The sequence below is a fragment of the Rhincodon typus genome, chromosome 13 (genome assembly GCF_021869965.1).
Source record: "Rhincodon typus isolate 14 chromosome 13, sRhiTyp1.1, whole genome shotgun sequence".
NCBI lineage: Eukaryota > Metazoa > Chordata > Chondrichthyes > Orectolobiformes > Rhincodontidae > Rhincodon > Rhincodon typus.
In genome coordinates, this window is record NC_063344.1 from 24346695 (window position 1) to 24360815 (window position 14121).

The 14121-nt window shown below is 43.1% G+C and overlaps 1 protein-coding gene across 1 annotated transcript in view; it reads right to left on the reverse strand.

The window, feature by feature from the left end:
* LOC109929394 (SPHK1 interactor, AKAP domain containing) overlaps nt 1–14121 on the reverse strand; it is a 105676-nt gene that overhangs the window by 31473 nt on the left and 60082 nt on the right. Inside the window, exon 4 of the mRNA XM_048604102.1 lies at nt 1552–1611. Within this exon, the coding sequence (XP_048460059.1) occupies nt 1552–1611 (60 nt within the window). The remainder of the gene's footprint in view (nt 1–1551; nt 1612–14121) is intronic.

Consider the following 14121-nt stretch of genomic DNA (forward strand, 5'->3'; position numbering starts at 1 on the left):
GGACATTCTCAGTGGCATGGAGTGGGCTGGGAAGCCTGGAGCAGGACTCTGGCTGCGGCATCCTATAGCAGCGGAGAAGGAAAGTTTGGACTTTCCTTAAGTTCTCATTTTTTTATTAGTTTATTCTAAGTTAATGTGAATGGCGCTTATGCACAGTGACAGTACACACTTCTCACTGTATTTAACATTGAATACACGTGACAATAAAGGATATTCAATTCAATTCAATGCCTATAGATTGTAACAATTCTCTACAACTAATGTTAAACTGACTGGTGTTTCCAGTCTTTTGTTTTCCTCCTTTCTTCAACAGAAATGACACATTAGTGATTCACCAATCTGATGCGATCTTTCCAGAAACTATACAATTTTGGAAGATTATAGCTAATGCATCTACTATCTCGGTAGCCACTTGTTTTAAGACCCTTGGATGACTAGAATATAGAAGCCTTGTTAGACCTTTAGTCTTAATAGTTTACTCATTCACTTTTCCCTAGACAAAGTTTCTTCCTCTCTTTACCTCTTGAATTTCAAGAGCCTTTGGATATGCCGTCGATATAAGATCTATCTTAGATAGTAGAAACTGCAGATGCTGGAGAATCTGAGACAACAAGGTGTAGAGCTGGATGAACACAGCAGGTCCGAAACATCGGCCTTCCTGCTCCTATGATGCTGCTTGGCCTGCTGTGTTCATCCAGCTCTACGCCTGGTTGTCATAAGATTTATCTTTCTGTCTTTGCCATTTGCAAATTCGCCATGCGTAACTGCATTTGCTTATTAGAGTTTTGGTTGGTAGTGAACTTACAATTGCTGAGACTGCATTTCAGTTTCTTGCCACAAATAAATAATTAGGTGAACCTGTTAATGTAATGCAATGATGTGTGAAATTGCTATTAATTGATTTTATATAAGAGCTCCTTCAGGGCTCTTGTTGTGCAGTGGCAGTGTCTTTTGCTCAAGCCAAAATCTCACCTGCTCTTGAGGGATGCTTTCATACATCTAAACAGGTCGATTGAAAATAATTGCAGGAGTTCCTTGCAATAATACCCTGTTAACTATTGTCTGCTGATTTAGCAGAGAGAGGATACATCTTCTGCAGTCACATCCTGGCTCCTGCTGAGACTTCCTGCAATTGTAATTATTAACCCGTTCTCTGAAAGGCAGCATGTCAGATGAAATTGGTCTGGTATCTTCTGCTTCAATTCACAATTTTCGGAACTATGCAGGATTAAATGAATGAAGCCGATTTCATTCATGAATAACATACAGAGTAAAATATACAGTTAATATCAAGTTGATAAAGAGACTGCTTACATTTTAGTTCTGACTTTCTCTTAGGCCTTGATTCAAATATATAAGTGGTTAATACAGTTCTCTCCTCATTATTTTGATTATGGAGTTTACCGAGTTAACATAAGAAAGCTGATGCACCTTCTAAAATTACAAAAGGGAAATTCAGCCAGACATGTGCACATTGTCAGACTGGTATCCCAGTGTCATTTATGTTACTAGATGTTTTTTGAAAGTATAATTTTACCCCAGTTACTTTACCTGTTGGAATTCTTTACTATTGCTCTTCCCATCCACTCCATCAAGATTTACAAAACAGATCTAGAGAAAACAAACAACAGAATTCAACTGAAGAACATTCATAGTCAAAATTTATCCAACAGAATAGAGTTTCCAGCTGTCAGGCTAGGTAGTTACTGCAAAGCTTTTTAAATCGGGACTGAGCAGTGAGTGGGCAGATCATGGTAAGTCTGAGCTTACTGCAGCTGTCATGGGTGACTCTGGGAGCGTGGGAGAAACAGGCAAACTAATCACCAAAACTGACATTTTAAAAGTGAACTGTGTGCATAGTTTCAGAAAGGATTTGTTTTACTGATTCACACTTTGTAACATATGGACCTGAAATGCCCTTTTGACAGGTGAAGGTCCCTGCCAGGAGTGCAAAAGCAATAGTAATAGCAAGGTTCTGAGGAAGGGTCACCGGACCCGAAACGTTAACTCTGTTTTCTCCTCCACAGATGCTGCCAAACCTGCTGAGCTTTTCCAGCAACTTTGTTTTTGTTCCTGATTTACAGCATCTGCAGTTCTTTTGGTTTTTATTCAGTAATAGCAAAGTGTTCACTTACAGAAATTGTGGTGGGACTTTCAAATACAGCGTGTTCAATTGTAGTCAGCACACCACCAAAATCAGACACATGTATTGGGGCTTTTGCGACATATTGTATCATTTTACTGGGAGCTGGTGTACATGCTAACCACTTTTGCCCCTTCTGTGTGCCATACTTGACCCCCTCAATAAGTCTGGCGTAATCACAAGGGAAACTAGGCACTTGCCTGAATCTGCAAAATTTGTGATGTTTGGGCATAACAAAAAAAATGAACTATTTGTGAATCTAATAACAAGATAAGCGGTTTTTATCAGTGGGAATTAAAGTTTGGATCTACGTAGCCTAACAAACAGACTTCCATAGCATTCACATAGCAGTCTTTCCCAAAGTTTTATACTACATTCCTCATTCTATTTCTGCAACCGTTTTATAACGATCACAAAGCTATTCCAAAACTGCAAACCAGGAAATAACATCAAAAACTATAACTTAATCTAGAGATAGTAGGAACTGCAGATGCTGGAGAATCTGAGATAACAAGGTGTAGAGCTGGATGAACACAGCAGGCCAAGCAGCATCAGAGGAGCAGGAAGGCTGACGTTTCGGGCCTAGACCCTTCTTCAGAAATGGGGGAGGGGAAGGGGGTTCTGAAATAAATAGGGAGAGAGGGGGAGGCGGATAGAAGATGGATAGAGGAGAAGATAGGTGGAGAGGAGACAGACAGGTCAAAGAGGCGGGGATGGAGCCAGTAAAGGTGAGTGTAGGTGGGGAGGTAGGGAGGAGATAGGTCAGTCCAGGGAGGACGGACAGGTCAAGGGGGGCAGGATGAGGTTAGTAGGTAGGAGATGGGGGTGGGGCTTGAAGTGGGAGGAGGGCATAGGTGGGAGGAAGGACAGATCAGGGAGGCGGGGACGAGTTGGGCTGGTTTTGGGATGCGGTAGGGGGAGGGGAGATTTTGAAGCTTGTGAAGTCCACATTGATATCATTGGGCTGCAGGGTTCCCAAGCGGAATATGAGTTGCTGTTCCTGCAACCTTCGGGTAGCATCGTTGTGGCACTGCAGGAGGCCCAGGATGGATATGTCGTCTGAGGAATGGGAGGGGGAGTTGAAATGGTTCGCGACTGGGAGGTGCAGTTGTTTAGTGCGAACCAAATGTAGGTGTTCTGCAAAGCGGTCCCCAAGCCTTCGCTTGGTTTCCCCGATGTAGAGGAGGCCACAATGGGAACAGCGGATGCAATATACCACATTAGCAGATGTGCAGGTGAACATCTGCTTGATGTGGAAAGTCTTCTTGGGGCCTGGGATGGGGTTGAGAGGGGAGGTGTAGGGGCAGGTGTAGCACTTCCTGCGGTTGCAGGGAAAAGTGCCGGGTGTGGTGGGGCTGGAGGGGAGTGTGGAGTGGACAAGGGAGTCACGGAGAGAGTGGTCCCTCCGGAAAGCAGATAAGGGTGGGGTGGGATTGCAGATGGCGGAAGTGTCGGAGGATGATGCGTTGGATCCGGAGGTTGGTGGGGTGGTATGTGAGGATGAGGGGGATTCTGTTTTGGTTGTTATTGCGGGGAGGGGGTGAGAGGGATGAGTTGCGGGAAATGCGGGAGACACGGTCGAGGGCGTTCTCGACCACTGAGGTGGGGGATGTTGCGGTCCTTGAAAAACGAGGACATCTGAGATGTATGGGAGTGGAATGCTTCATCCTGGGAGCAGATGCGGCGGAGGCGAAGGAATTGGGAATAGGGGATGGCATTTTTGCACGAAGGTGGGTGGGAGGAGGTGTATTCTAGGTAGCTGTGGGAGTCGGTGGGCTTGAAATGGGTATCGGTTTCTAGGTGGTTGCCAGAGATGGAGACAAAGAGGTCCAGGAAGGAGAGAGAGGTATTAGAGATGGTCCAGGTGAACTTAAGGTTGGGTTGGAAGGTGTTGGCGAAGTGAATGAACTATTTGAGCTCCTCGTGGGAGCACGAGGCGGCGCCGATACAGTCATCAATGTAACGGAGGAAGAGGTGGGGTTTAGGGCCAGTGTAGGTACGGAAGAGGGATTGTTCCACGTAACCAACAAAGAGGCAGGCATAGCTTGTGCCCATGCGGGTACCCATGGCCACCCCCTTTGTCTGTAGGAAGTGGGAGGAATAGTAGGTTTGTAGGTTACGTGGAACAATCCCTCTTCCGTACCTACGCTGGCCCTAAACCCCACCTCTTCCTCCGTTACATTGATGACTGTATTGGCGCCACCTCGTGCTCCCACGAGAAGCTTGAACAGTTCATCCACTTCATCAACACCTTCCAACCCAACCTTAAGTTCACCTGGACCATCTCTAATATCTCTCTCTCCTCCCTAGACCTCTCTGTCTCCATCTCTGGCAACCACCTTGAAACTGATATCCATTTCAAACCCACCGATTCCCACCTGGAATACACCTCCTCCCACCCAACTTCCTGCAAAAATGCCATCCCCTATTCCCAATTCCTTCGCTTCCGCCGCATCTGCTCCCAGGATGAGGCATTCCACTCCCACACAGCTCAGATGTCCTCGTTTTTCAAGGACCGCAACATCCCCCACTCAGTAGTCGAGAACGCCCTCAACCATGTCTCCCGCATTTCCTGCAACTCATCCGTGACACCCCCTCCCCGCAATAACAACCAAAACAGAATCCCCCTCGTTGTCATGTACCACCCCACCAAACTCTGGATCCAACACATCATCCTCCGACGCTTCCGCCATCTGCAATCTGACCTCACCACCAAAGACATTTTTCCCTCCCCACCCTTATCTGGTTTCCGGAGGGACAACTCTCTCCGTGGGTCCCTTGTACACTCCACACTCCCCTCCAGCCCCACCACACCCGGCACATTTCCCTGCAACCGCAGGAAGTACTACACCTGCCCCTACACCTCCTCCCTCATCCCCATCCCAGGCCCCAAGAATACCTTCCACGTCAAGCAGATGTTCAGCTGCACATCTGCTAATGTGGTATATTGCATCCGCTGTTCCCATTGTGGCCTCCTCTACATCGGGGAAACCAAGCAGAGGCTTGGGGACCGCTTTGCATAACACCTACACTTGGTTCGCACTAAACAACTGCACCTCCCAGTCGCGAACCATTTCAACTCCCCCTCCCACTCCTCAGACGACACGTCCATCCTGGGCCTCCTGCAGTGCCACAACGATGCTACCCAAAGATTGCAGGAACAGCAACTCATTTTCCACTTGGGAACACTGCAGCCCCAATGGTATCAATGTGGACGTCACAAGCTTCAAAATCTCCCCTCCCCCTACCGCATCCCAAAATCAGCCCAGCTCGTCCCCACCTCCCTAACCTGTCCTTCCTCCCACCTATCCCCTCCTCCCACCTCAAGCCCCACCTCCATCTCCTGCCTACTAACCTCATCCCGCCCCCTTGACCTGTCCGCTCTCCCTGTACTGACCTATCTCCTCCCTACCTCCCCACTTACCTTTACTGGCTCCACCCTCGCCTCTTTGACCGGTCTGTCTCCTCTCCACCTATCTTCTCCTCTATCCATCTTCTATCCGCCTCCCCGTCTCTCCCTATTTATTTTAGAACCCCCTTCCCCTCCCCCATTTCTGAAGAAGGGTCTAGGCCCAAAACTTCAGCCTTCTTGCTCCTCTGATGCTGCTTGGCCTGCTGTGTTCATCCAGATCTACACCTTGTTATCTCTATAACTTAACCTAGCCCAATCTATCATAATGACTGTTGATTGTACAATTTATGCATAAGATTATCCATTAACTGTTGCAACAAGAACACTATTATATCTTTGAACCCTGTTACATAATTATAATGTGCATTTCTTCCAGTGCATCTTTGATATGCCACTGTTTGGTAGGGTTTTGCCTGTAGTGGACAAAATTTTTACCTGCTAAGTCAATACTTATGTTAGTGCGTGTAAGATAAGAACTAGACATGGGTAACATAGCACTGAAATCTTCAACAGCCTTTTATTACTGTGGATGGAAATAGTGCAATCACAGGCACTCAGTGACTGGAGTAATACTGAGCTATTTGATTATAAACAGTAGCATGCTCCATCAGTGTGTCATGCTTCAAGTGGCTCCATGTTAAGATGGCATCAGCTCACATGCTATGATACAGCAATGAATCATAAGCATTCTTCTTAAAACTCATGCCTCTTACAGTTCATGCTAGTTGCGAGACAGTAATCACCATCTCCATTTTACCAAAAAGGGAGCAGAAATATATGGTTATACATAGGCACATATTATTGATTCAATAATTCTATCAGCAGACAAAAATGGATTTCACAAGATTGACATTTCAAAATTCTGTGTGATACTTTGGAGGCTTGAGAACTCATCCAGATCTGGTAATCAGATACCTGGAGAGATCTGTGTTGGATTCAATTTGTTTTGGTTGGCAACTTGTTTGACTTGCTGCTGGTTGCTGTCACTGTACAAAATCACACCAGAATTATTGTTGGAGTGTTCTTTGTTGCTCTTTTTATGTATAATTGGTGTGTCATATTTAACTTGCTGGCTTCTGTTCCTTTGAATGTAGGTCCATGATCTGCAATAATTTCTCACAATCTGGGTTGGTTGGAAATCTTGCAAATACTTGGACACCAGCCAAGGTTTCTGACTGGACTTCTGACTCTCACTCTGGTACACAAATGTGATAATTCTCCATTTGCTCACTTACTGTGCGTCCCTTTCATTTCTCTATCCTTAAAGAAGAATGCCATGTGTCTCAGAATGGTTGGAAAACTGGTTGCTAGGCCAGGTCACTTGTATTTATTTTCTGAGCATATGGTACTTCCTTCTTCATTGGAATGGCACAAAAATTCAGCAATGTAATGCCAAAGTCTTATTTTGTTCTCTACACTTGATGGTCATTATTTTGACAGAATATATAATACATGTTCTGCTAGACCATTTGAGCAAAGATAATGCGTTAACAATATGATATGTGTCATTGCCCATTTCTTCTCCAAACAGTTTACCAGCGAACTATAATTCAACTACACTTCTTGCCAAATACGCGACGTGGAACTGCATGATGCCAAATATCAGAGCTAATATCTCATGCTAAACTTTCTTAAAAATTAACTCATGGGATGTATCCATCACTAGTTGGACGAGCATTTATTGCCAATCCCTGGTACTTTGCTTGCACAGATGACAAGTCTTTCGAATGAAAAGTCAAATTCTTTTCATCTTGCAAAAAGCCATGCATGTAAGCCTTTTTGTGATATATCCTCTTACAGAATCACGTCTTTCCTGGGATTGTAATATTACAGTAAGCAAGATTTTGTTGACAGACTCTGCTTCAAAAAATTGATAGCTTTTTTCTGGTTGTTTTGCCATGATGTCCTTCTTGAGCAAATCCCTCAGTGGAGATACATTGTGCAAAAAGTTGGAAATGTATGGTGAAAGGAAGTTGTAATAAGAATGAGGCAATGCTGCAGATCCTCTTTATCCTTTAGGAATTGCACTTGTGTAACATCCTAGATTTTACCGAGATCAGGTTAGGCTCCATGAGTGGAGTAAAGGAACCCAAAAATGTTTATCTGGCTGACACTGACCTGACATTTCACGCTGTCAGATGCCAATCCACGTCATTGCATTGCTGTCATCAGTTGGTGCAAGTTGTGGTCATGCTCGATATTTGTGTAACCCATAATGGCAACATCATTAGCTATGCAAACACAGTACATCCTACCCATGTGCTGCTGAAATGTCTCGGCCAACTGGTAGCCCAAATTGTAACGTTTGGAAACTGTACCATCTAAATTGCATCCTAAATGTTGTGAGCTCTTGGGGATTCTTCTTCTACATGGAGAGACCAATAACAATGTTTCACATCTAGTTCTGAGAAGACTTTTTTCCCTGGAAAACTTAGATTTATTTCTTCCAACATTGGTATTTCATGCGGACGCCTTTTATAAGGTTGAGGCGCACTGGATCTAATACAACGATCTTTAAGATACACGAGATGGTGCTACACCAATCTGTGCGGTGGTCAAATTTCCAAATCATACCACTTTGCTTCACCTTGTTCTGTTCTACTTGAAGTTTCTCCTGAACGTGCGTGCTGCACTTCCTGAGGATTGGTCAATAGGGTCACATCATCCTTGTGAAGTGGTATTGCATCACCCTTAAAATCGCAGTCTGGGTCCAGCTGTTTGAGGCTATTGATTGATTCAATTGCACCAGATTTGATCAGTTCTGTCACAATGGGTGTAGTTTGAATATTATGTATTGTAAGTACACTGTGACCTGTACATACAGATAGACCTGCCACTATTGGACCATTGGTATCTATCAGGTAGAAGATTTTGGAAAGCCAACTGAGCTTGCTTATTGATACTACAGTATGATTCTGCCAATGCACGGAACTGGTGATCCATTATATGCTGTAAGACAGTCTTCAATAAGTTGCATAATGGACTGGCACTTACTGAGGACATGCTTTTCAGGATGTATTGTGGTCATATGTTGGCATTAGTTTCTGTATCAATTTTAGTTTTTAGGGTGCGTCATTTACTCCTTTCAGCGCATATGATATTAATGGCCTTAAAAGCTTCTGACCATCTGACATCTTCAGCATACGTGAAAAGTGTCAGATTTGTGACATTAACAATTAGAAAAGCTTGGGCAGCTTGTAAAATTTGTCTTTTGCTTGTTTGACTGTGCACTTAATTGAAATGTTTGCATTTGTCAACATTCCTAACGTTTTCCTTGCTGCCAGTTTTTCGGTGTTGTGCCTTCATGTTAGTCACCTCCATTTCTTTTCTGGAGTCTGGCTTGGCCTCTGGAACCAGACTTCCTGCACATGCATACCAAATATCTTTTGGTACCACATTTTTCAAATCTGAAGAAAACTGGACAGCTTTTGGGACCAGCCAAATCTGTTACACATCTTGTTCATTTTGTGCATTTTGCTGACCTCTGCAATAGTGTTGGCTGGGCCTAAAGGATGTAATTGTTGTTGACCCGACACTGTAACTTCTTGTTGGTATCCAACATCAAGCAAGGCATCAAGGATTTGGATTTTTTCCTTACCTAGAAGATCCTTCCCTGAAGCTTTAATTGTAGCAGAGGCAATTACTCATTTAATTAGCCTCTCAGAGTTCTTCTTCAAAGAAATCACACTCTTGCTCTTTGCTGCAGTACCTTGTGACAAACTCATCAGTCGGGTCTTAGGGTTGAATTGAAGTCTGTTCATCTTGGATGCAATTCTTACCTTGAACTAGTTTTTGAGTACGCTTTAAATCTTCTCTGGTTTGTGTAAATTCCATAGAAAGACCAGATTTATTAATTCTGTGAAGCTACTACTTGCTAGTTATAAGCACAGTTTTCAAATATCCCTTCTTGAGATCATTTGTTGACTGACTTGTAATGTAAAGCTCCACATATTGCTTGTAACTCAGTAAAGATATGATTTGCGTCAATCCATAAATAACTGTTTGCCTTTCTATTCTCGTTGAAGGTCTGTTTCATTTTGTGCGAGGTCAGTTTATTTCTTTCACTTGCTTTGGTTTCCTCTGCATTTTTTCCCTTTTCTTGTTTCTGTTTCACTTTCTTTTCCATTGCTGTTGCTCATTTTATGAGTTTCAGACTGATCCTTTAATAAATAGTGGCCAGTAGAAGTAGGTTATGTCACTGGATGGCCAACATGCAAAATAAGCCATGATGGTATCATGGAAGTGGGGCGGGGGGGTGGGGGGGCACCCCTCTGTCTTGGAACTGAATTGGAGACACAACATGGCAGAACCAACCAATCTCTGCACTGAGATTTACATTTTAAGGTTTACAAGCTTTATTCATTTTTGGTAAGGAGGTCCAGTATATAAGTTGCAAGACTCTTTTGACAAATATTTCTTTAATTTCAAATTGGAAAGCAGGCTGAAAGATTTCTTCTACTGCGAAAAGAAAAGAGAAATTGGCTTCTACCTTGAACAAATATTTTAAGCAAAAAGCTTTCTGGATATTCAATTTGCAGATTTCTACTCATTCAACTGGCTACTGTTAGTTTTCCGAAGGCTGTGAAATCCAGGTACTGTCATCCAGATGATTAATGAGGTTTCCAAGTGTCTGCCATCAAGAACTTGGCCTCTTTTAAAGGTGGCTTCTACTGCTTACCACCATGCTACCGCCATGATATGCCACAGGGATGTGGGCTTTTGCTTTCTGCAGGGTACCTGTACCTATGGGGCAATATTTACGTTAGCTCCCATAATATGAGAATTAGATGTGGGTGACACAGCACTGAAAGATTTAACAGTTGTGACTGATCACATTGCGTGCTGGTTTGGGTGGTAATGATTTAGTGCTTCACCTGGTTTCTTTAAACTTTTCCTGGCATACTTCTTAATTTGAACTAATGGTCTGGAAAATTTAGCCCAAGAACGTAACTGAAACATGGCTAATCCTAGATCAGGAATAGTCATTAAATATTTCGGGATATAAAACATTAAGGATGGATAGGGAAGGAGGAAAGGACTGGCAACATAAATTAGATGCAAAATCGTTGTTACAACATTATGTGACGATACTATGGCTTTAAAATATGTACTTTGTCCTTTCTTTTAAATGAAGAAACGTTGAGACAGAGGTGTTGAAGAGTTTGCTCCAAAGCCAATAGAGTAAACAGCTTGTGAGGACTTGGGTTTTATTTTTAAAACATTGGACCAATAGAAGTAGCCTGAATGGATGGGGTCAAACTCCTGTAGAACCAGGATGTTTAGCTTTAGCTTTCTGCAGTTGCTGGGGTATTGAAGCTGGATGTGGAAGCTCTTATTCCTCTCTCTGTTACAGCTAAGGGCTAGAGTTCTCATCCTGCTTGTGAGACAATCTAGAGATTTTTTACTGAATTTCCCTTTGCCAAGAGTGTGTTTATGGGATGTTACTATATTGGAACAGTCAATTAGTTACAGTTGTGTTTATTTTGTCTGTATTTTAACTACAGTGTATGAAAAATGTGTGTCTTGCTTCAAGACTGCTAGTTTGACAAATCAAATTGCACATGGAACACAATGCCTTATATTTCTCTTTAAAATAAGCAAATGTTAACGCCCAGGCCATGTATTTTGTTGAACTGGGGTGTTTTTCTTATTGGTTTTTTCATTCACTGGACGGAACCTTACCAGCTTATCTTTTGAATGTGTGCCAGGACCGTTTCTGGATTCTGAGCCCTATGATTTGTGAGGGATGCCTGTGAAGATCTGTGAAGATTTCTGAAGATCTACCTGGAGATGGTCAATTAAGAGGCCATCTCATGATAGTGGTGCCCTCTGAAGACATTGAAATGGTTAAAAATAAACTGTGGTCTCAGCTGCTAGACCTCTTTGTGGAAGGAAAGCAACAAATTGAGTATTGATTCTTTAAGGCTTTATAGAAGTGAAGCATAACATCCTCACTCTTGTGTATTACAAGCCCTCCAGACAAAATTTTCCATTAGCTTTTTTGACAAGGTTGGTATCTGTGATTTATAGACACCTGAATCTCTTTGCTCCAATTCTCTCACTGTTCAGGAAATATTCCAATCTGTCTATCTCTTATCCAAACAGAAGACAGCAAATTACATCATTAATAACTGTGGCAAAAAATTCCGGAATTTGTATAGATCCCTGGGGAAATTTGTTGAATTCCACCCATTAAAGGACATTATAATTCTGCTTAACTCTCCCAATGCTACTTTTCAATGAATCACCAGCTCCTGACACAGGACACTCTCATTTCTGCTAATCTCTGGAACTATATTGAATACCTTTTGGAAGTCCACGCAGACAGCATCCATCAACACTGCTCTCTACCATAATAAACATCTATGCAAATACTTCAACCAATTAAATCAGGCATAACCTCCATTTCTTATATTCTTGCTGAATCTCTTTGATCATTCTTACATTCATCCATCTATTCAGGCATCGTGTTTTGATTGATAGATTTCAGTAACATCTGACAGGTCTGTGATGACCTGGTTTATTCTTCCTTCATTTCCGATTTTGTAAAACAAAAGGACAATTGTTGAATCCAAACAATAACCAGAAGAACTGCCGATGCTGTAACAGAAACAAAACCAGAAGTTGCTGGAAAACTTCAGCAAGTCTGGCAGCATCCGTGGAGAGAAATCAGAATTAATGTTTCGGGCTGGTGACCCTTCCTCAGAATGATGGTAGCTTGGAAAGTGTTGCTTTATATGCAGAAAATAAGGTGGGGGAGGGGCTGAGGAGTAAACAATAGGTGGGGATCGAGCCCAAAGAAAGAGAAGAACTGTTGGACAGACAAAGGAGTGGATAGCGATCTGGCTAGGAGAGTGAGTAGCTGTTAATGGAGACTATTAGTGGCTAACAATAGGTAGAGAGCAATGGCAGACTATGAGATAACAAGGCCTGGTGTGTGGGGTTGGGGGCTAGGACATGGGAGAGTTTAGGCCCTAAAATTATTGAAATAGATATTAATTCCATGCATGGGCTCCAGTTATTCCTGTCTCTTCGTATCATCTACTCCTTACCACGTCCTGCACCCTACCTTCTACATATAAACTGACATTTTCCGAGCTACCATCAGTTCTCAGGAAGAGTCACTGGACCCGAAATTTTAACTCTGATTTCTCTTCACGGATGCTGCCAGACCTGCTGAGCTTTTCCAGCAACTTCTGTTCTTGTTTCTGATTTATAGCATCTGCTGTTCTTTAGGTTTTTATTTAGTATTTTATTCACTGCCACGTCTCTTTTAGGCATGCCCACCTTGAAGAAGTTCTGCTCCTCTCCCTGACAGAATTTCCGTTCCAATCTTTTTTCTTGTTCACCAACTTTAATTTCACTGTCAGTCCTGGTGTTTGAACAGGTATTTGCTAAACTCATTTCCACAGCAACATCACATTCCTCAGTGACTGCCTCCAGCTCAGACTCACTCCACGTAGATTCCAACTTAAGTTTCATCCCTCATCCATCCAGGATCATTGGTATCTCTACGATATTCAATGTTCCACAGACAGCTGCTCTCGCCGCATCCAGAGACCCAAACTCAGTGCCATGCGATGCCACTTGCACACTCTCAACCTTTCTCTCCAACAGCATTGCAACACACTGGCTCAGGGCTGCATCACTTCACAGTTCCACTTCATCCTCTGGCTCATTCGCTGGGCTAGCAAGAAACATTTTCTTTGCCTTTTAGACATCAAGGCCCACAAAGTTGCAACAACTCAGAGATACCCACTGCCTCTGGAATCTTCCTCTCCTCTCCTTCCCTCTGACTCCATTGTTTTAGAAAATATTTACTATTATTAGGCTCAAAAAGATGAACTGCAGCAAATCACAAATGATGCGTCAAAAACATCTTTCTTCCCTGAGTTCGCTGCACTGAGATGGATAACAGCAACAACGTCATGAGAATATAAAGCATATCCAAGTTGACCTCCAAGTACTCCACTGTCCTCTTGAGTATCTATTACCAGTCCTTCTCTGTCACTGAGTAAATATCTTGAGGTTTCCCAACTAACATCATCAGAAGGATTATTAGATTTGAGAGAAAAAAGCCCTACTACCACTCCCTCGGGAAAACTAGGGGTGGGAAGCAATAGTGTTTTTGCTCGCAGTTTTCATAGCTCCAAAACAAATAAAACAATCAAAAACTCAATTATATGATACAGATATCCTATAGCGTGGAAGCAGGCCATTCAGCCCATCGAATCCACACCAACCCTCCAAACAGCAATCCACCCAGACACTGTAACCCCGCATTTCCCCATACTAATCCACCTAACCAGCACATCCATGGACACTATGGGCAATTTAGCATGGCCAAACCTCTTAACCTTGACATCTTTGGACTGTGAGAGAAAACTGGAGCACCTGAAGGAAACCCACGCAGACACAGGGAGAACATGCAAAGTCCACACAGATAGTCACCCAAGGGTGGAATTAAAGCCAGGTCCCTAGTGCTGTGAGGCAGCAGTGCTAACCACTGAGCTACTGTGCTGCGCTGGAGAGAATGAATCGGTTGGAACTCACCCACATAATTAGA